Source organism: Neoarius graeffei, chromosome 5, assembly GCF_027579695.1.
Source record: "Neoarius graeffei isolate fNeoGra1 chromosome 5, fNeoGra1.pri, whole genome shotgun sequence".
Lineage (NCBI taxonomy): Eukaryota > Metazoa > Chordata > Actinopteri > Siluriformes > Ariidae > Neoarius > Neoarius graeffei.
This window is the reverse complement of record NC_083573.1, coordinates 39,004,384-39,027,273: the sequence shown is the minus strand read 5'-3', so window position 1 is coordinate 39,027,273 and position 22,890 is coordinate 39,004,384. Positions and strand designations below refer to the sequence as shown.

The window sequence follows — 22,890 nt, the reverse complement described above, 5'->3', positions numbered from 1 at the left end:
AAAAATCGGAATATGTTGGAACAAATAGAGAAATTTAGGGTGTTCTTAACCAGGTTAACTCTGCCGGTTAGGGAGAAAGGGAGGGAGGACCAATGAGTCAAATCTAGCTTACACTTATCAATGAGAGGGTGAAAATTTTTATTGAAAAGGTCTTTGAAAGAAGCAGTTACAAATATGCCAAAATATCGAAACCCCTCTGAAACAACTTTAAATGGGAAAGAGGATGGTGGCATCCTCCTAGACAGCTCGTTGATAGGAAGTTGTTCACTTTTATTAAAATTTAACTTATAACCAGAGTATCTGCCAAATTGGGTTAGAATGTCTGAGATAGCGGGGATGGACGAGGCCGGGTTTGACACATATAATAGCAGGTCATCGGCGTAAAGGGACAGCTTGTAGGTGACATCATTCCTGGTGATGTCCTCAACTCTCCCCTCCCCCCGAAACCAGATGGCCAGTGGCTCAATAGCTAGAGCAAATAGGAGGGGGGAGAGGGGGCATCCCTGTCTGGTGCCCCGACAGAGGGCGAAAGGGGGCGACCTCAATCCATTCGTAAGGATATGGGCAGTTGGAGAGTCATATAGCAGTCTAATCCATGCAATAAAATCAGAGCTGAAACCAAATTTAAACAGGACGTAGTACAGATACTCCCACTCAACCCCGTAACGCTTTCTCAGCGTCTAAGGAAATTACCACCTCAGGTGTAGCAGGATTGGGGGAGCCGATAATATTGAGAAGCCTCCTGGTATTGGATGAGGAGTTCCTTCCGGACATGAACCCAGTCTGGTCCTTGGAAATTAGGGTAGGTAGGGCTTGTTGCAAATGAGTGGCTAGGACCTAGGCCAGAATCTTTTGGTCCACATTTAAAAGTGAGATGGGTCTCTAGTTGCTGCATTCAAGCGGGCCCTTATCTTTTTTTAATAAGAGAGAGATGTTGGCTTCTGATAGAGTTGGAGGCAATCTGCTGCTATTAAAGGATTCGTTATAGACATTAACCAAATGTGGGGCTATTAAGTTTAAATATGCTTTGTAAAATTCTACTCCAAATCCGTCTGGGCCAGGGGATTTGTCATTCTGTAGCTGCCCGATCGCCTCCTGTACTTCCGCTACTGTGATTGGGGCACCTAACTTATCAGCCAGATTGCAATCAACTTTAGGATACAAAAGCATCTCCAGGGGATTGTGGTCCTTCCAGGTAAATGCTCTGAGGTGTACAAGTCAGAATAGAAATTCAAAAATGAATTATTTACCAATTTGGGGTCAGTGACCACTAATCCAGACGGCAATTTTATCCTAGGGATCAGTCTGGAGAGAGCTGTGGTTCTAGCTTGATGGGCATGGAGTTTAAGGGCCGACACTTTAAGGTGGGGTTTACATTAGACCGTATCAGCGGATCATCAGATTAACGTTTTTAAAACGATTAGTGTGCACACAGCAACGCCAATACACGATTCGCGTGCACACAGCAACGCCAATACACGGATACGCTCGGCTCCGCAGGCATCCTGCGCTCCAAATCACTCCGCCCTGAACAGCGAGTGCCCTCTGGAGGGTGCGCACTCCGGCCCTGTGCAGCTCACAGAGCACGCGAGTGGAGCGCACGAGCAGTGATTTGGGACTGAGCCGCTGTGTGTGTGATCTCAGTGCATGTCGGGCATGCGCGTCACTTACCACTTGCAAGTGGAAGGATGGCAAGCCTAAAGACAATCATAACTACACAATGGGCAGTATTTGCATCAGTATTTGCAGTATTTTCATACTTTTATACTCTTTAATGAAAGGTGATACAAGGCGGAAGTCCGCGCCGTTTTTCAGCAGTCGCGTCACATGACCAACGCCAGCGAATCAGGAAGGTGGAGGTCACAGTGACGTTGTCCAATGAGACGCCAGCTAGAGCTCAGCACAGCGTATCCGCGTATTCTCAATGTTTACACAGCACCGGACCAGACACGATCTGGATTGAATACGTGGACCCTGGCGGATTCCCGTTTCCCGGCGTTTCCAGGCGTTTTAATGTAAACGGACAGTGCATCCGCGAAGAAAACGAGACAGATACGGTCTAATGTAAACTTGGCCTAAATTTGGCGGAGCCCATCCCTCTCCGAGCTTGAGCAATGGACAATTTAGAGTAGCTGGTTAGCCTCACTGTCTTTGGACTGTGGGGGGAAACCGGAGCACTCAGATGAAACCCATACAGACACGGGGAGAACATGCAAACTCCACACAGAAAGGCCCTTGTCAGCTGTGAGGTTCAAACCTGGAACCTTCTTGCTGTAAGGCGACAATGCTAACCACTACACCACCGTGCCAACCATTGCACATATGCAACCTCATATTTACTGTACATCTCAGCGAAAGAGGAAACGGACAAAGGAAAAAAAAAAAAAAAAACGCCATGTTCCTGGAGACTGACAGCAATGAGAAACTGAACACTTGTAAATACATTTGCATTCTTACAACGTAAGGATACAGAGTTTCTCCGGTTTTTCGAATAGAAATGTTAAACCATTATGTTTCTTGTATGCAGTCATTTTGCACGTTCTCCTGAAAGGTGCGAGAACACTTTCCTTACTATGGTTTATACATGATTTTTGTAAATGTCATTATGCTCAGTCTTGGATATCTACACTGTCCTTCTGTACTTTGTCATTCAGTTGAAATGGATTAGTTCAGCTCCCACCACCCAGTCGCCATAACATTTACATGTGTGGTGCTGTATACATCTGTCCCTGTATGTTGTACCGTGGTACTGGAGGCATGATATTTAGTCCCACTGTGTACATGGCACCAGTTAACCACTGTATCATCACAATGCTTACCACAATAAGTGAACGTATTTACACCCAATCACTCACACACACGCTCACCAGGGTAGTGTTCTTGGATCCGACACTGGCTCTCTGGACCAGGAGTTTCTTGTCCCCGAGCTGCATGCCATTGAGCCCAGCGATAGCCTGCATCACAGAAGAGTGCAGACATTACAATGGATGCCACTTTGTACTTTCTAGACCACTTTAGATCCTAGAAAGTGTACACCATTTCTGGAGGACATTAATGGAACTGTCAATCACTTGGCCCTGCCTACTGCTCTGCCTCTATACAACATCCTGTGAAACGTGTGCCATTTTCTGCTTCAGCAACTTTTCATTCAATTCTCCCAGCTCCTTCTGTGCAAAGTCCTGCACAATTTCTTGAAAGTCTAGTTGTATTAAAAACCTGGTTGAACTTAGGCTTGAGCCTTAATTTTGATTGCAGGGTCTCTTGTCTAATTCTCCATTCTGTGATCCTATCCACGAGAAAACACACAGTTCAGGACAAGGCAACATGACAATAAAATATCTATATCAAGATAAACTGCATCACTTTTCTGACAGTCTATAAGACTTCTTTAAGACACACCAAGTCCACTGTTATTCCACAAGCTGACACAGTTCCCTGAAGTCTTAATGAAATGCCTGTGATATGCTTTGGTCAAAATACCACAAGGACAAAGCACCACAGCTCCACTCTCACCCTCTCGAAACAGCCCTGCTCTAAACAGTTGAGCCGAGTGTCTGTTCCTTTACAGTGGTGTTTGAAAGTTTGTGAAACATTCAGAATTTTCTATATTTCTGCATAAATATGACCTAAAACAATCAGATTTTCACACAAGTCCTAAAAGTAGATAAAGAGAACCCAGTTAAACAAATGAGACAAACATATTTTACTCGATCATTTATTTATTGAGGAAAATGATCCAATATTACAGATCTGTGAGTGGCAAAAGTATGTGAACCTCTAGGATTAGCAGTTAATTTGAAGGTGAAATTAGAGTCAGGTGTTTTCAATCAATGGGATGACAATCAGGTGTGAGTGGGCACCCTGTTTTATTTAAAGAACAGGGATCTATCAAAGTCTGATCTTCACAACATGTTTGTGGAAGTGCATCATGGCACGAACAAAGGAGATTTCTGAGGAGCTCAGAAAAAGGTGTTGTTGATGAGCATCAGGCTGGAAAAGGTTACAAAACCATCTCTAAAGAATTTGGACTCCACCAATCCACAGTCAGACAGATTGTGGACAAATGGAGGAAATTCAAGACCATTGTTACCCTCCCCAGGAGTGGTCGACCAACAAAGATCACTCCAAGAGCAAGGCATGTAATAGTCGGCAAGGTCACAAAGGACCCCAGGATAACTTCTAAGCAACTGAAGGCCTCTCTCACATTGGCTCATGTTCATGAGTCCACCATCAGGAGAACACTGAACAACAATGGTGTGCATGGCAGGGTTGCAAGGAGAAAGCCACTGCTCTTCAAAAAGTACATTGCTGCTCGTCTGCAGTTTGCTAAAGATCATGTGGACAAGCCAGAAAGCTATTAGAAAAATGTTTTGTGGACGGATGAGACCAAAATAGAACTTTTTGGTTTAAATGAGAAGCGTTATGTTTGGAGAAAGGAAAACACTGCATTCCAGCATAAGAACCTTATCCCATCTGTGAAACATGGTGGTGGTAGTATCATGGTTTGGGCCTGTTTTGCCGCATCTGGGCCAGGATGGCTTGCCATCGTTGATGGAACAATGAATTCTGAATTATACCAGTGAATTCTAAAGGAAAATGACAGGACATCTGTCCATGAACTGAATCTCAAGAGAAGGTGGGTCATGCAGCAAGACAACGACCCTAAGCACACAAGTCGTTCTATCAAAGAATGGTTAAAGAAGGATAAAAGTTAATGTTTTGGAATGGCCAAGTCAAAGTCCTGACCTTAATCCAATCGAAATGTTGTGGAAGGACCTGAAGCGAGCAGTTCATGTGAGGAAACCCACCAACATCCCAGAGTTGAAACTGTTCTGTGTGGAGGAATGGGCTAAAATTCCTCCAAGCCGGTGTGCAGGACTGATCAACAGCTACCAGAAACGTTTAGTTGCAGTTATTGCTGCACAAGGGGGTCACACCAGATACTGAAAGCAAAGGTTCATATACTTTTGCCACTCACAGATATGTAATATTGTATCATTTCTCTCAATAAATAAATGACCAAGTATAATATTTTTGTCTCATTTGTTTAACTGGGTTCTCTTTATCTACTTTTAGGACTTGTGTGAAAATCTGATGTTGTTGTTTTAGGTCATATTTTTGCAGAAATATAGAAAATTCTAAAGGATTCACAAACTTTCAAGCACCACTATAAATGACAACGAGCCACTGCTCACGCCACCCTCTTCTTTGGCCAGCCAATCAGGTAGGGCTTTCCTCATGAATGTTCATTCCCAAAGGCAGTTCTCAAGCCGGGAGTGGAGATACTCTGATGAGAGGGTGAAATAATGCTAAGGAGCTCCTTTTGTGACATAGAATGGGGGAGACAAATCTGAACGGCTTGTTGACGCACAGGTTTTGTGAAATATGCAGCCCAAAAGAAACTGACTTGGTGATTTCTTTCAGAGTTTGTGGGTTGGTAGGCACTCCAGATACCAAAATGTGTACGAACAAACCCTGAAAAAGTGGAGTTTTTCATAATAAGTAACCTTTAAATAAACTTTGATTAAATCATGTGTCTTTGAAGGTCATTTTAATGTTGCACTCATATTAGGATGGTACTTTCTTAGACCTAAATATAGTGATACATATGAGGGTACTTCAAAATGTTCTTGGCCTCACCTAGAAAACAGCACAGGAGAAAGATTGCTCTTGCATTATTTTCAACATAGTCTCCTTCAACTTCAATACAGTTGGCCCACCAATGTTAAAGCTTCGCTATTTGTTCGCGGAAGGTGGTTTCCAGATTCTCAACAACAGCATACGTAGATGACTTCATCATCACTGAAAACGGTGACTACACGAGTGGGATTTCAGTTTGGGGAAACAGACGGAAGTCAGACGGTGCAAGGTCAGGTGAATAAGGCGTATGTATGGGGCAACAATTCAAAGCCACATTTGGCTGCTTCTGCCACTGCACTACATGGACGGGTGCACTGTCCTGGAGCAACAGCACACCAGTTTGACGTGTTCCCCTCCTTTTTTCTTTGATTGCTCCTTTCATTTGAGCTTTTGTGGACAGAATATTTAACAGTTATTCCATAAAATCGAGTCGTACATGAGCTGACAGCTGATGAGGCGCGTAGCACCGAGTTGTCTATAAGCCATGTACGACGAGATTGAGTCGAATAACTGTTTTATTCTATCCACATTCACTGGATTTTGAGAAACAGAGCATTTTTATTTTTAGCAAATTCAAGAAATAAAAACTTTATACAAAACATCCGACAAAATCATTTCTGCTTAGAATGTAAACAAACCGGCAAAATAAATTCATTTTATATACACACACATTCTTACCATCAAATACTTTTATTCCATATTTTCACTTTTTTTTGGTATTTTTTGGGGTTTTGTTTTTGAGTAGAGTTTTTATTTTGTCCACGGTTGGTTCAGCAACACGCTCCGCCATTTTGTTTTTCTCTACTCACGGTATATGAGCCAATATCCTAGTAGTAGAGTAGCCAATCAGAGCGTGCGATTGCTCACATCCAGTGAATGTCGACAGGGTAAAAGGCCTTATAGTATGGTTATGCCCTAAAATGGGAGTTATGCCCCTTGTTTCTGGGTGAGGCCGAGAACTTTAAGTACCCTCGTACAGTACCATGTAATGCGGGTATAGCTTTAATATTGTGACATGATTATTTCCGGGGCAGCACGGTGGTGTAGTGGTTAGCGCTGTCGCTTCACAGCAAGAAGGTCTGGGTTCGAACCCCGTGGCTGGCGAGGTCCTTTCTGTGCGGAGTTTGCATGTTCTCCCCGTGCCCGCGTGGGTTTCCTCCAGGTGCTCCGGTTTCCCCCACAGTCCAAAGACATGCAGGTTAGGTTAACTGGCGACTCTAAATTGACCGTAGGTGTGAATGGTTGTCTGTGTCCATGTGTCAGCCCTGTGATGACCTGGCGACTTGTCCAGGGTGTACCCCGCCTTTCGCCCGTAGTCAGCTGGGATAGGCTCCAGCTTGCCTGTGACCCTGTAGAACAGGATAAAGCGGCTAGAGATAATGAGATGAGATTATTATTTCCAGCTTATCAGCCACTCCTGGCCAGTTTGCCCAGTAGTGTGCCTAACATTAATGCACCACACACGGTGTATACTAGCAGCAGGTGAGGCCCTGTGAAAGTAGGATGATCTCTCAAGAAGCAGAAACATCAACGTATGTGGCAACACAGATGACTCATTTGGCCCTGTTTCAAAGAAGTGAATTTCTTTCACTATCTCAGTCTCTCCACAAGGCCGATAAGAAATAAACTATTCATAAACCTGGTTCCTTGAGGTATTTCATGTATGCACAGGATGCTTTACAATCACCTGATCGCTGATGTTGACGTCAACGTATTCACAGAAGGCATAGCCTTTCGACAGACCAGTGGCGCTGTCCTTCACCAGGTTAAAGGCTTTCAGAGGGCCGAACGAAGTCAACAACTCCTTCACCTGAGACATTACGCAAGAGTAACGGTGATAACTGAGGACTTTAAATCACCGCCATCCATTAGTGCAAACTCTTACAAAACGCTGCAGAGCGTGTTAATTATAGTTAACTTAGAAATGAAAGTACAGAAAGATTTGTCCACATATTTAGCAACAGTGCACTGTTGCCATGGCGTTGCTGTAGTAACACACCAACCTGGTCGTCGTTGAGATAATTAGGAAGCCCACCGATGAAGAGTTTATGAGCCGAGTCGGGCACCACAGTGGAAACGACACCTAGCACAGAGAGAAAGAGCATTATGTTATAATTGGAGAGACCTAATTTTAATATTGAGTGTTAATGAACAGATATTATGGCTAAAAGAGAGGAAAAATACTTTGTCATGTAATCCAGTCTTTTTTTTTCCACTGCAGTTACACTCTTCTTTTCTCTGTGGTGGGGCATATAATACAGTAGCTCTTATAATAAACAGAAATAATAAACAGGAAAAAAAAGCTTTACTGTATCTCAACACATTATTTGTGTAAGTCACAACTGCTACAAGTTTACAGGTCTCTTAAATAACTTTATGGCCACAGTGATAAGACATGGGTATTATGATCTGACAGTTGGTCCGACTATTTGTGTGGATATTTCCTAAAGGAGTGAACAGTGTTTCCTCCAAGTTTTTTTTTTTTTTTTTTTGGGGGGGGGGGGGGGGGGGGGGTGCTGGATGAGGATGGTCTCCTGCAGGACCCCTCCCTGCGGCTCCCATTGCTGGGTTTCAGTCACGTGACTTTTCTTAGCGGTTTTACTGGAAGTGATAGCTGGTGGTTTAAACGGCTGCCGTAGTGCAAACAACTAGCGATAACGTATCAAGAAAAGAAAGAAAGCACAACTTTATTCATCACAGTGCTTGCTCGTAATCTAGAAGCCACTGCTGGCTTTAGATATACTCAGAAAATTGCTATGTGCAATGGAATCGACCTCTACAGTCTGGGAAAGAAGGATTTGTCATCCGATCTTGAAAACTACCCTTCAGTCGAGTTCCCCGACATCTCGAACTATCTGGTGTTTCAGACGTCCTTCTACACCGCAAAACAGTTGAAAGCGTGGAAGAGTATGGAGACTTACAACTTTTTTGTATGTGGCTGGGTAAAGGACCTCGCTATCAAGTTGCTGCCGAATGAATCCTGTATTGTTTTTGCCTGTGTAAGTATGTTTTTTTTTTTTAAGCTTTTTGTTCGCATCTTTACAATGAAGCGCTGCAAGTTGAAGTGTAAACAAACAGTTTGTTTGATTCTCACTCGTGTTGACTCTTATCTCTCAGGTAAATCATTCACAAAGATCATCAGAAACCCCTTTAAAAGACCTGGATCCTAGTTAAACAAGACGGAGAAGTGATCACGGCGCATTGTAACTGTATGGCTGGGGAAGAATCTTGTCTTGACCTTCATGCATATAGACTTTGTGAGGAGTAAACAAATAAACAGCTGGGGACTTTAGCGCTTTGTGACGAAAAAAAGTACCGTAAAATAACAACACATAGCAAGAAAAGTACTTGGAAAACACTCAGGACATAGCTGAGAGGGCGATACAAACCTTTCACCAAGTGATCACTGCAAACTCGAGCATGCTTCAACTCAGCTCCCTCTGATTTCAGTGAGAGGTTCAAAAACCACCTTTCTCCATGTCTTTTTGTGAAATCCTGTGTTCGTTCACCCTTTTTTATTAGTTCACAGGGAACCCTGAAGAAACTTTTATCAGTTTCACGGTTTGATCGATTCAAACAACCTAAAACAACGCAAGCGTAAGGCATTTTTCATGCGAGGAATGCACCTTCTCCGTACAAATGCTTTGTCAAGTGAGCTTTGGTAGACCACCAGCTAAAGTTTTGAATAAGTAGTACAGTAGTAGACTGACTGTGCTCATTTGAAATAACGTTAAAAAATAAATAAATAAATAAATAAAAATAAAAATAAAAACTCCTTCTCACCCCCGGTGGGGGGGGGTGGTATCCATGTCATCCTCAAGCTCGGGTCCTCTACCAGAGGCCTGGGAGTTTGAGGGTTCTGCGCAGTATCTTCGATGTTCCTAGGACTGCACTCTTCTGGACTGAGGCTTCAGATGTTGTTCCTGGGATTTGCTGGAGCCACTCTCCCAGTTTGGGGGTTACTGCCCCAAGTGCCCCCACTACCACGGGGACCACGCAACCCTTGACCTTCCACATCCGTTCCAGCTGCTCTTTTAACCCTTGATACTTCTCAAGTTTCTCATGTTCCTTCTTCCTGATGTTGGCGTCAGCTGGGATCGCCACATCTATCACCACCACCCTCTTCTGCTCTTTGTCCACCACCACTATGTCCGGTTGGTTAGCCAGGATCTGTTTGTCAGTCTGGAAGCTGAAGTCCCACAGAACCTTGGCCCTGTTGTTCTCAGCCACCTTCTGTGGTATGGCCCATTGGGACTTGGGTATTTCTATTCCATACTGGTTGCAGATGTTCCTGTATACTATCCCAGCCACTTGGTTGTGCCTCTCCATGTACGCTGATCCAGCTAGCATCTTACACCCTGCTACTATGTGCTGGACTGTTTCAGGGGCTTCTTTGCACAGTCTGCATCTTGGGTCTGATCTACTCTGGTAGATCCTGGCCTCTATGGCTCTTGTGCTTATGGCCTGTTCTTGTGCTGCCATGATTAGTGCCTCTGTGCTGTCTGTCAGTCCTGCATTATCCAGCCACTGGTAGGATTTCTTGATATCAGCCACTTCCTCTATCTGACGGTGGTACATGCCATGTAGGGGTTTGTCTCTCCAGGTTGTCTGTTCCTCCTCCTCCTCTGCACTCTCATCAGGGTTCTGCTGCCTGAGACATTCACTTAGCAGTTCATCCTTTGGGGCCATCTTTCTGATGTATTCTCGGATTTTCGATGTTTCATCCTGGACCGTGGTCTTGACGCTCACTAGCCCTCGGCCTCCCTCTTTCCGCTTCGTGTATAGTCTCAGGGTGCTGGACTTGGGGTGGAACCCTCCATGCATGGTGAGGAGCTTTCTAGTCTTGATATCTGTGGCTTCTATCTCCTCCTTTGGCCAGTTTATGATACCAGCGGGGTATCTGATGACTGGTAGTGCGTACATGTTGATGGCTCGGACCTTGTTCTTACCATTCAGCTGACTTTTCAGGACCTGCCTTACTCTCTGGAGGTATTTGGCTGTGGTTGACTTCCTTGTGGCCTCTTCATGGTTTCCATTAGCCTGTGGGATGCCAAGGTACTTGTAGCTGTCTTGGATATCACCTATGTTGCCCTCTGGTAGGTCAATCCCTTCAGTCTGGATCATCTTGCCTCTCTTTGAGACCATCCGGCCACACTTGTCCAATCCGAATGACATCCCTATGTCATCGCTGTAGATCCGGGTGGTGTGGATCAGCGAGTCTATTTCTCGCTCGTTCCTGGCATACAGCTTGATGTCATCCATGTAGAGCAGGTGGCTGATTGTTGCCCCACTACGGAATCGGTACCCGTAGCCGCTCTTCGTGATGATCTGACTGAGGGGGTTCAGGCCTATGCAGAACAGCAGTGGTGATAGCGCATCTCCTTGGTATATGCCGCACTTGATGTTGACTTGGGCAATGGGTTTTGAGTTGGCCTCTAGGGTTGTCTTCCACATTTCCATTGAGTTCTGTATGAAGGTCCTTAGGTTCCTGTTGATCTTATACAGTTCCAGACATTCCAGTATCCATGTGTGTGGCATTGAGTCGTAGGCTTTCTTGTAGTCAATCCAGGCAGTGCACAGGTTGGTCTGTCTCTTCTTACAGTCTCGGGCGACTGTTCTATCGACCAGTAGCTGGTGCTTGGCTCCTTTGGTGTTACTGCCAATTCCTTTCTGTGCCTCGGTCATGTATTGAGCCACATGCTTACTCATTTTTGCCGCAATGATGCCTGACAGGGCCTTCCATGTTGTGCAGAGACAGGTAATTGGCCGGTAGTTGGATGGGATGGGTCCCTTCTGGGGGTCCTTCATGATTAGGACTGTCCTGCCTTGGGTTAGCCATTCTGGGTGGGTCCCATCCCTCAGCAGCTGGTTCATCTGTGCTGCTAGGCGTTCATGGAGTGCAGTTAGCTTCTTCAGCCAGTACGTATGGATCATATCGGGGCCTGGTGCTGTCCAGCTCTTCATCTTTGACACTCTTTCTTGGATGTCTGCCATTGAGATGGTTACTGGTTCTTGTTCTGGGAGGTTGCTGTGGTCAGCTCTTAGGTCCACTAACCATTGGGCATCGGTGTTGTATGATGCCTTTCTTTCCCATATGTCTTTCCAGTATTTTTCCACCTCAGCTCTTGGTGGGTCTGACCGGTTGTTGTTCCCCTGCCATTGAGAGTACACCTTGGCTGGTTCAGTGGAGAACAGCTTGTTTATTCTCCTGGCCTCTCCTTCCTTGGTGTATCTCTTCAACCGGGTGGCCAGAGCTGTTAGTCGCTGTTTGGCAGTTTCGAGTGCCTCTGGTATGGAGAGTGAGTTGTACTTCCTGGGCGCCCCTTTATTCACCATGTTCCCTTTCTGTAGTTCAGCTAGCTGGCTAACTTCTCTCCTTGCTGCCTTTATCTTGGCCTCTAATCGTCTCTTCCATGGTGGATACTGTTTGTTATGTCCCAAGCCCACCTTGTGTCCAAGCATCTCCATGATTACTGTTGCTGTACTGTGTATCAGCTTGTTGGTCTCAGTGATGGTTCTTGTGGAGATTGTCTTCAGAGCAGCATTCACATCTACTAGTAGATCTTCTGAAGGTACTTGGCAACTCAGCTTCGGTATTCGTCGGGGGCTCCAGGTTTCCAGTTGGGTCACGATCTTCCTTCTCAGGTCAGCAGCTCTTGTGTTGAGGCTGTTAGCTGTTGGGGCTTGGTACCCAATCTCTGGTTGTGGGGATGATGACATCTCCCCGCTGACCTGTCTTCCTGGCTCCCCCTTGCCATAGCATCGTTGTTGTATTTCATTAATCTCTAGTTGTGATAGCAGATTTCGATTATGGATGTTGGAACACTGGGCTAATACAGTGGTGCTTCAAAGTTTGTGAACCCTTTAGAATTTTCTATATTTCTGCATAAATATGACCTAAAACATCATCAGATTTTCACACAAGTCCTAAAAGTAGATAAAGAGAACCCAGTTAAACAAATGAGACAAAAAATATTATACTTGGTCATTTATTTATTGAGGAAAATGATCCAATATTACATATCTGTGAGTGGCAAAAGTATGTGAACCTTTGCTTTCAGTATCTGGTGTGACCCCCTTGTGCAGCAATAACTGCAACCAAACGTTTCCGGTAACTGTTGATCAGTCCTGCACACTGGCTTGGAGGAATTTTAGTCCATTCCTCCATACAGAACAGCTTCAACTCTGGGATGTTGGTGGGTTTCCTCACATAAACTGCTCGCTTCAGGTCCTTCCACAAAATTTCGATTGGATTAAGGTCAGGACTTTGACTTGGCCATTCTAAAACATTAACTTTATTCTTCTTTAACCATTCTTTGGTAGAATGACTTGTGTGCTTAGGGTCGTTGTCTTGCTGCATGACCCACCTTCTCTTGAGATTCAGTTCACGGACAGATGTCCTGACATTTTCCTTTAGAATTTGCTGGTATAATTCAGAATTCATTGTTCCCCCAACGATGGCAAGCCGTCCTGGCCCAGATGCAGCAAAACAGGCCCAAACCATGATACTACCACCACCATGTTTCACAGATGGGATAAGGTTCTTATTCTGGAATGCAGTGTTTTCCTTTCTCCAAACATAACGCTTCTCATTTAAACCAAAAAGTTCTAATTTGGTCTCATCCATCCACAAAACATTTTTCCAACAGCCTTCTGGCTTGTCAACGTGATCTTTAGCAAACTGCAGACAAGCAGCAATGTTCTTTTTGGAGAGCAGTGGCTTTCTCCTTGCAACCCTGCCATGCACACCATTGTTGTTCAGTGTTCTCCTGATGGTGGACTCATGAACATTAACATTAGCCAATTTGAGAGAGGCCTTCAGTTGCTTAGAAATTACCCTGGGGTCCTTTGTGACCTCATCGACTATTATACGCCTTGCTCTTGGACTGATCTTTGTTGGTCGACCACTCCTGGGGAGGGTAACAATGGTCTTGAATTTCCTCCATTTGTACACAATCTGTCTGACTGTGGATTGGTGGAGTCCTAACTCTTTAGAGATGGTTTTGTAACCTTTTCCAGCCGGATGAGCATCAACAACACTTTTTCTGAGGTCCTCCTAAAAATCTCTTTTGTTCGTGCCATGCTACACTTCCACAAGCATGTGTTGTGAAGATCAGACTTTGATAGATCCCTGTTCTTTAAATAAAACAGGGTGCCCACTCACACCTGATTGTCATCCCATTAATTGAAAACACCTGACTCTAATTTCAACTTCAAATTAACTGCTAATCCTAGAGGTTCACATACTTTTGCCACCCATAGATATGTAATATTGGATCATTTTCCTCAATAAATAAATGAGCAAGTATAATATTTTTGTCTCATTTGTTTAACTGGGTTCTCTTTATCTACTTTTAGGACTTGTGTGAAAATCTGATGATGTTTTAAGTCATATTTATGCAGAAATATAGAAAATTCTAAAGGGTTCACAAACTTTCAAGCACCACTGTAGCTGTTTCTTTGTTAGCCTTGATTGTGGGTTTCGAAGTATCCAATGGTCCCACATTCGCTGCATGTATCCCCTCTCTCTGGGATTGCTTGTATAGTAGCATTCCAGCAAATCCGTGTTTTCTGTCCTCGTCCATCGATGTCTTGTTCCAGTAGCCCATTTCTCATCAGTTTGCCCTGGTTCCCTAGCAACTGACACAGACCTTGTTGACCCGGACGACGTCTGAGCCGGTATGACTCTATCAGTTATGTTTTCACTCATTCCTGAGGTAGGCTGATATATCATGAGGGGTTTTGCCTAAGGACCCTTACTGGATGATGTTTTGCCCCGACCGGGATTCGAACCCCGATCTCCTGCGTCGTAGTCAGTGAGTGTTACCACTGTACTATCCAGATATATATATATATATATATATATATATATATATATATATATAGTAATTTTTTTATGGCTAGCTAACTTGAAGGGGTTTACACACTGATATCATATTCCAGCATGATCTCACTATGAATATTCGTAACATAAATGTGAACTAACTTAATACAGAGTGTGTCTGAAAGATGTTACTTTTTTTTTATAAAAAAAAAACAAAAAACATTGTACGTCCTTCATCTTTTGCTGCCTGGGGGGTTCTGACACTGCTAACGATTGTTTGAATTGAATTGTTTAAATAGTTTTTGTGCACACGAGAGGAGAACGAAGCGGACAGGGAACCGGCAGCTTGAGTGGTAGGGGATGTTTCTGCATGGTCCTAGTGCCTGCATCCTCTCCTGTTTTTGAGCAGGTGCTCTTTCCACATGGTCCTAGTGCTTGCCCTCCTGTTTTGTTTTTTTTTCCTTTTCTTTTTCCAGACCTTAAAATGTGTGTGTGTGTGTGTGTGTGTGTGTGTGTGTGTGTGTGTGTGTGTGTGTGAGAGAGTGTGTGTGAGATGTGTGTGTGTGTGTGTGTGATGTGTGTATATACACAGCCCCCCCCAAAAAAAATTAATAATAATAATAATAATAATAATAATAATAGTAGGAGAAACACTGGTGAATGAAAACAGAAATGAACACTCAACACGAAAGGAACACTGTACAATTAAAATGAGGCTTAATCTGCAAACCTGAGGTACCTGATTTGAGTCCAGTATATTTAAAGCTAGACGGCCTTTTGATGTCATAAAATCTGTGAAACTTAGTTCCCTCTGAAATTTAGTCATTTTGATATGTTTATTTCTGTAACATCTAAAAAAAAAAAAGGTCATTCTGTGGCTGGGAAATTATTTGAGGGGATTCCCGAGCAAATAATGTGCATGAAATCGCTCGCTTCACGCAGTCAAGCAGACAGAGGACGTCCGTGTGCGCATGCAAAGGTTTACCTGCTTCTTCTTCTTTTGGGTTTTACGGCAGCTGGCATCCACAGTGTTGCATTACTGCCATCTACAGGTTTACCTTGACCATGCACTGACTGTTCCATCATTCTGTCGCTAAACGAACAGCTGATCACACCGAGGTGCTCGCTGACCGCCGATATTTATTAGTTTGGTCCTGCGTTTCCTTTCCTTCCCAACATAATGTCTTTTCTTCTCACTTTCCATTACTGTAGTCGGTCTTTCACATTTCATTCGCACACTCACGTCCTCCATTTTTCTCTCCAGTTTTAAATTTGTATCCCACAATGCCTTGCGCGAACGGGGAAAGCCCAACACGTGATGCATGACGGAGTATCCTGAATTAGGTCATGGTGGAGCAGGAAAAAATAGTGGAGAATTTAGGGCTGGGGCAGCACGGTGGTGTAGTGGTTAGCACTGTCGCCTCACAGCAAGAAGGTCCGGGTTCGAGCCCCGTGGCCGGCGAGGGCCTTTCTGTGCGGGGTTTGCATGTTCTCCCCGTGTCCGCGTGGGTTTCCTCCGGGTGCTCCGGTTTCCCCCACAGTCCAAAGACATGTAGGTTAGGTTAACTGGTGACTCTAAATTGACCGTAGGTGTGAATGTGAATGGTTGTTTGTCTGTATGTGTCAGCCCTGTGATGACCTGGAGACTTGTCCAGGGTGTACCCCGCCTTTCGCCCGTAGTCAGCTGGGATAGGCTCCAGCTTGCCTGCGACCCTGTAGAACAAGATAAAGCGGCTACAGATAATGAGAATGAGATGAGATTTAGGGCCACATGGCTTTAAATTAATTAATTAATTATTCTATTTAAAAAATGAATAAAATCAGAAGTCTGTGATCCGAATTCAGTAGCTTTCGGTCCATGAAACAAAAATAATTGGGTGTCGGGGAAAATTCTTTTTATGACCTACACTTAAAATCTGAAAGTCAGTCTTACCTTTAAGAACTGTCTTCTGCCTACACATTTTCCCAATCAATCACAATACACACCTGTAACTTGCACACCACAATAGTGCTACTCTCCACATCAAAACATTGCCAGACACGCCTTTTCTTTTATCTTCTCACTGACATGTTCATTTTTGGCATAATGAAGAGCCTAATTTTGTATTTGAATACTGTCTCGTCAAATAGGGTCCTCGAGTCCCTATATACATCAGAACTAGTGATCAGCTGTGTGAATTATAAAATGAACTCTACCTGGAACATAAACACTTGGGTTCTCGCTCATGCCTGGCAGCGGCTGATAGTCGTGCGGTCGGCGGATTTTCAGACTCTGTCCCTGGAAGATGATGCCATCAAACGCCATGGCCTGCGTTGTCTCATCCACCGAACGGAACTAAAACAAACCACTCAGGGTTTAGATAACATTACAAGTCAACTCATTTCTATCTAGACAATAGATCAGGGATGCAAACAGCGCGCCTTTTGGCGGATGCCGCCTTTTTCATGGCTGAATCGTGCAGATCCGATTTTTTTTGGGGGGGGGGGGGGGGGGGGGGCGTTGGAGTGTCTGAATAATTTCATCAGAGTAAATTCTGTATTAAAATTACTAAATAAGCAAATGTCGTTACAGTCCATGAAACATAGGAAGTATGAGAAGAAAACAGCAAATCAGAAAGCTGCGCACCTTTGCGCAGCTTCTGCGCAAACGTGCGCAGCTTTCTGATTTACTGTTTTCTTCTAATACTTATACTTCCTGTGTTTCATGGACTGTAACGGCATTTGCTTATTTAGTAATTTTAATACAGAATTTACTCTGATGAAATTATTCAGACACTCCAACGCCCCCCCCCCCCAAAAAAAAATCGGATCTGCACAATTCAGCCGTGAAAAAGGCGGCATCCGCCAAAAGGCGCGTCATTTGCATCCCTGATAGATACAGTACCAGTCAAAAAAAAAGTTTGTACGCCCCTATTCATTCATAGGTTTTTCTGTATTTTAACTATTTTCTACATTGTAGAACAATACTAAATACATCAAAACTATGAAATAATTCCATATGTTATGTAGTAAACAAAAACGTGCTAAAAAATATGTTTCATAAAGTAGCCAGCGTTTACCTTGATGACGCTTTACACACTATTGTCATTATCTTAACCAGCTTCATGAGGTAGTCACCTGGAATGCTTTTCAATTAACATCTTTGCCTCGTCAAAAGTTAATTAGTGCAATTTCTTGCCTTCTTAAAGTGTTTGAGATCCAACAGTAAATAATAAAAATACAGTAAATAGCTCTATTCCACAACTGTAGTAATCCATATTATGTCAAGAACCGCTCAACTAAGTAAAGAGAAACGACATCCATCATTACTTTAAAACATGAAATGACTTTCAATGAATAAAAATAAAGAAAAGCTACTGAATTAGAAGGCATGTCCAAACTTTTGACTGCTACTGTAGGTGTGCTCTATGAACTTGTCCTGTATTTATAGTTTGTTGGAGTGAGAAGGCAGGATTACCTCTAAGAAAGCGAAGTTCTTGTCCTGGTTGATTTGCACAGCAAGAATTGGGTTTCCAGGAGCCTGAGTCAGGCCACCCAATCGCATCTGGGCATTAAAGAAGTCCATCATGGACTCCTGTAAACGAGGAACGAGACAGGAGGGTTACTTGAAACAACAAGTATCAATTAAAATGAACTGCAGCAGAGACCTACTAATAGAGATGAAAGTGGAGCAAAAAAAAAAACAAAAACTTGAACTTTTGAAAGTCAAACTAAGATTTGGGGGGGGGGGGGCAACATCTTCTGAAAAAAATTTAATAACATAACATGCAAAACCCTGCATTCTAGTGCATTTTAGTACTTATTTTCACTAAAACAAGTTATAACTTTTAAGCCTTTTTCTTTCATGTACATTAATGATTAACATGTCAAAAATATCTATTTTAATTCCCCTAGTTAAGGAGTAATTTTCAGGAGCGCATTTAGAAAACGCGGTGATTTTCCTGGCTACACAGTTCATTACTTTGAAAAAAAAAATCAAAAGTTGAAGGTAAACTCAGCAAAATCCCAACACAGTACTGTTAAAAAGTAAAGGTCTGTTAGAGTTTCTAAAGCTTTCAGGTTTCAATGTTGGGGACACTGAGCCTCGTTTATCAATCTTTTAGTAGAGTTGTACGTTTGCAGAAGCTAAAGTAAACTAAACATTTCCAATTCATATTTATGCGAGTTGAAGCAAACTGTTTACATTAGTTCGTAATGTCTGTAAATTTAAACACACCAACGAAGACCAAATTTCTCATGTAAATCGGGGCGTAGCTAGGATTTTTCAGGGGTGTATGTGTCACACACTGACTAGCAGCCTGAGTACATTATGTAACAAAAAAATAAATTACCATTGCTAGTTTTAGGCAGCTTAGAAACCGGCTCTTCCGTTATTGCGGTTTCTTCCACGTTTTCTTGATGTTGTGTTCTAGAAACGGCACTAAAGCTTAGCTTCGAAACCACAAAATGCAACTTTGATGGAAAAAAATATATAATAAATTGTTTACCTCTCTTCACGTCGAAAGAAGGAGGAAAGTTTTGCTTGTTTTGACATGGCGAATTATTAACACAAGAGGAAATACTTGTAATTCGCAACTAAAAAGACCGCAGCTGCACTGGCAGCTTGAACACGCTTTCTAGTGCAATTGTGTTGCGCTTGCGCCTAACGAGCTCCAGCACGCGCGCCGTTAACAAAGAACACCTGTCTTTAATCAATGAATTATGTTTGGGCTATTTAAGGACCGCGCCCATGCAAGGACGATGCGAAATATTACGCCGCGTCTAGGAACGCGAAAAACCCGAAAAATAAATTTCTCCATTTGGGAAACCGGAGGTTTTCAAGAGTTTTGTCAAATATCCGGATTTCCGGGTAAATCCGGAAGACTTTCATCTACCGTATACTACTAGACTGGTTCACAGTGCAATCAGGTCCAGTTGCTATTATCAAAAGTGGACGATACTTGCCTCGGTGATGCCGAAAGGGATATTGCCTACATACAGCCGTCGAGCCTGACGCGTCATCTGGCTGCCCACAACTGGTACAGGAGTCGGAGTCACAGCCACAGCCAGACTCTCAGGGGTCATTGTAGGGAGCAGGGCAGTGGCAGGAATTTGGCCGGCAGCTGGACACAGAATTCACAAGCAAACCTTCCCATACACTGTCTGCTTCGCTTTACACACTTACAATGTCCTACACCACCATGCTGCACAGGTATTTATACAGTTCTACACGGATTTACTAAATCATATAGGAGTACTGATTCACGCAAAGAGTTCTTTATCTGTCATACATGAATGTTTATCAAGAATTATATCATACAATTATTGCAAACATGAATTTATTACTGGAGCACACCCCACCTTGCATGGCTTTGTACTGCATGGGTGTAATGTGTTCGAAGCCAATAGGAGGAACATCCCAGTACTTTTTCAATTTGGTCTTCTTTTTCTCACGGTGTGGAGACCAACTGTAAGGAGCACACAGGTCTTTATGAAAAGCATGCACTTGATAGGATTAAAAAAAAACTTAAAAATAAATTTAAAAAAAAAAACCCAGCAAATTAGGTTCTTAATCATTTTGAAAGAAAGTCTCTACTGTCACATATAGAAGCACAGTGAAATCCTTGTATGTCTTTGCATATCCAAGTCCCATCCAGCCATCCATCATCCATAACCGCTTATCCTGTGCAGGGTCGCGGGCAAGCTGGAGCCTATCCCAGCTGACTATGGGTGAGAGGCCGGGTACACCCACCAGATCATCACAGGGCTGAGACATTGAGACAAACAACCAGTCACACTCACGGTCAATTTAGAGCCACCGATTAGCCTAGTCTGCATGTCTTTGGACTGTGGGGGAAACCCACACAGATACGGGAAGAACATGCAAACTCCACACAGAAAGGCCCCCATCGGCTGATGGGCTTGAACCCATAACCTTCTTGCTGTGAGGTCACAATGCTAACCACTACACCACTGTATCGCCTGTCCAAGTGCAGGTATGTTTTTATTCTATCCACATTCACTGGATATGAACAATCGCACGCTCTGATTGGCTACTCTACTACTAGGCTATCAGCTCATATACCATGAGTAGAGAAAAACAAAATGGCGACACGTGTTGCTGAACCAACAGAGGACAAATAAAAACTCTACTCAAAAATAAAACCCCAAAAATGCAAAAAAAAAAAAAAAAAAAACAGAATGAAAGTATTTGATGGTAAGAACTTTTTTTCCCCAAGAATTACTGTTTTCGCATTTTTCACAAATCGCTACTGTCATTTCGCAGGTTTGTTTACAGTACATTCTAAGAGGAAATTATTTTGCCAGACATTTTGTATAAAAAAGTTTTATTCATTGAATTTGCAAAAAATAAAAATGCTCCGTTTCTCAAAATCCAGTGAATGCGGATAAAATAAAAACAGTTATTCCACTCACTCAGTCTCGTCGTACATGGCTTATAGCCAACTCGACGCCATCAGCTCATGCACGACTCGATTTCGTGGAACAGCTGTTAAATATCTGTCATGATGATCAAGCCAGAGGTGACCGTGGCAAGGAAAAACTCCCTGAGATGACAGAAGGGTTGAGACATGGAGACAAACAACCATTCACACTCACACCTACGGTCAATTTAGAGCCACCGATGAACCTAACCTTCATGTCTTTAGACTGTGGGGGAAACCCACACAGATACAGGAAGAACATGCAAACTCCACGCAGAAAGGAGTATAGGAGCCTGGTGAGGGACTTTGCTGTGTGGTGCAACAGGAACCATCTGCAGCTCAACACCTCGAAGACCAAGGAGCTGGTCATTGACTTTGGGAGGTCCAGACCAAGGTCACGACTAGTTCTGATTGAGGGAGTCGAGGTGGAGGCTGTGGATTCCTACAAGTACTTCGGGCTGTGGCTGGCCAGCAAGTTGGACTGGACTTGCAACACCAATCACTTATACAGGAAGGGACAGAGCAGGCTATACTTCCTGAGGAGGCTGCGGTCCTTTAACATCTGCAGGAAACTCCTGTGGATGTTCTATCAGTCTGTGGTTGCCAGTGTCCTGTTTTACACCGTGGTGTGCTGGGGGGGCAGCACATCCAAGAAGGACACATCCAGGCTGGACAAACTGATCAGGCGGGCCGGCTCTGTGGTTGGCATGAAGCTGGACTCTCTGGTGACGGTGGCAGAGAAGAGGTCTATGGACAAACTATTGAACATCATGGACGATGCCACTCACCGTCTGCACACCGTCATCAGCAACCAGAGGAGCCTGTTCAGTGACAGAATGCTCCTTCCCAAGTGCAGGACAAACAGCCATCAGACTGTACAACTCCTCTCTGGACGGAGGAGGGGTAACAGGAATACAGAGGATGGGAAGGAGTAGTAGCCTAGCCTGACAATAAGCAATACTGGACAATGTGCAATAGAACGTGCAATATCTCTCCTGCTGCCCCCCCCTCCTCTCTTCCCCATATCTTATTCTTTTTATATTTGTATATGTAAATCTCATCTCATCATCTCTAGCCGCTTTATCCTGTTCTACAGGGTCGCAGGCAAGCTGGAGCCTATCCCAGCTGACTACGGGCGAAAGGCGGGGTACACCCTGGACAAGTCGCCAGGTCATCACAGGGCTGACACATAGACACAGACAACCATTCACACTCGCATTCACACCTACGGTCAATTTAGAGTCACCAGTTAACCTAACCTGCATGTCTTTGGACTGTGGGGGAAACCGGACCACCCGGAGGAAACCCACACGGACACGGGGAGAACATGCAAACTTCACACAGAAAGGCCCTCGCCGGCCACGGGGCTCGAACCCGGACCTTCTTGCTGTGAGGCGACAGCGCTAACCACTACACCGTGCTGCCCGTATCTCTATTTTCTATTCTCTGTTTATCCTGTAATGATGCTGAGGGAACTCGCCCAAAGGGATCAATAAAGTTCTATCTAATCTAATCAGGAAGAGACCAGATGCAGAAATGGAGCTCCACTGAACAATCAATCAACAGTGTCTACCTCCGTCTGTGTCTGCGGTCCTTGCTGTCCCCATGGTGGTCTCGGCTGTCTCGGTCCCTGCTTCTTCGTTTCCGGTCCCTCTCTCGGCTCCGGCTCCTGGAGCTGCTCCTCTTGTGGTGCTTGTTCTCTTTATCTCTGTCAGCTGTCAAAGCAGAAGCAGGGTGCCCAATGATTTTTTTTTTTTTTTTTTTACAATTGGGCCCGTGTTTCCTTGCAGCTTTCCAAAGCCCAAGCAACAATAAATGAAGAAAACATAAGATTGGCATGTTGTTAATATTGCTGCTTACGTCTTTACTTGGCTCAGTGTTTTTGCTTTGAAGAAAACCTCTCTACCAGACAGTAAAGCGATGTAATGTCCAAGTCCATGTATGCAAATAGAGTGAGTTGCATTCAATTAGTGTTGAATGACAAAACAAATTTAGTAAGTCACA

At 43.8% G+C, this 22,890-nt stretch overlaps 1 protein-coding gene across 4 annotated transcripts in view; it reads right to left on the bottom strand.

Annotated features, from left to right (window-relative positions):
- Positions 1 to 22,890, bottom strand: part of u2af2a (U2 small nuclear RNA auxiliary factor 2a) — a 28,747-nt gene that overhangs the window by 5,139 nt on the left and 718 nt on the right. For 2 of the 4 annotated variants that reach the window (XM_060921658.1, XM_060921660.1), the window contains 8 exons: positions 22,460 to 22,676; positions 19,805 to 19,911; positions 19,409 to 19,566; positions 17,922 to 18,038; positions 16,661 to 16,799; positions 7,644 to 7,723; positions 7,328 to 7,450; positions 2,868 to 2,954 (listed from right to left, as the gene is read on the bottom strand). In XM_060921658.1, coding sequence (XP_060777641.1) covers positions 2,868 to 2,954; positions 7,328 to 7,450; positions 7,644 to 7,723; positions 16,661 to 16,799; positions 17,922 to 18,038; positions 19,409 to 19,566; positions 19,805 to 19,911; positions 22,460 to 22,676 — 1,028 coding nt within the window. The remainder of the gene's footprint in view (positions 1 to 2,867; positions 2,955 to 7,327; positions 7,451 to 7,643; positions 7,724 to 16,660; positions 16,800 to 17,921; positions 18,039 to 19,408; positions 19,567 to 19,804; positions 19,912 to 22,459; positions 22,677 to 22,890) is intronic. The other 2 variants (XM_060921661.1, XM_060921662.1) reach the window with 1 other exon arrangement.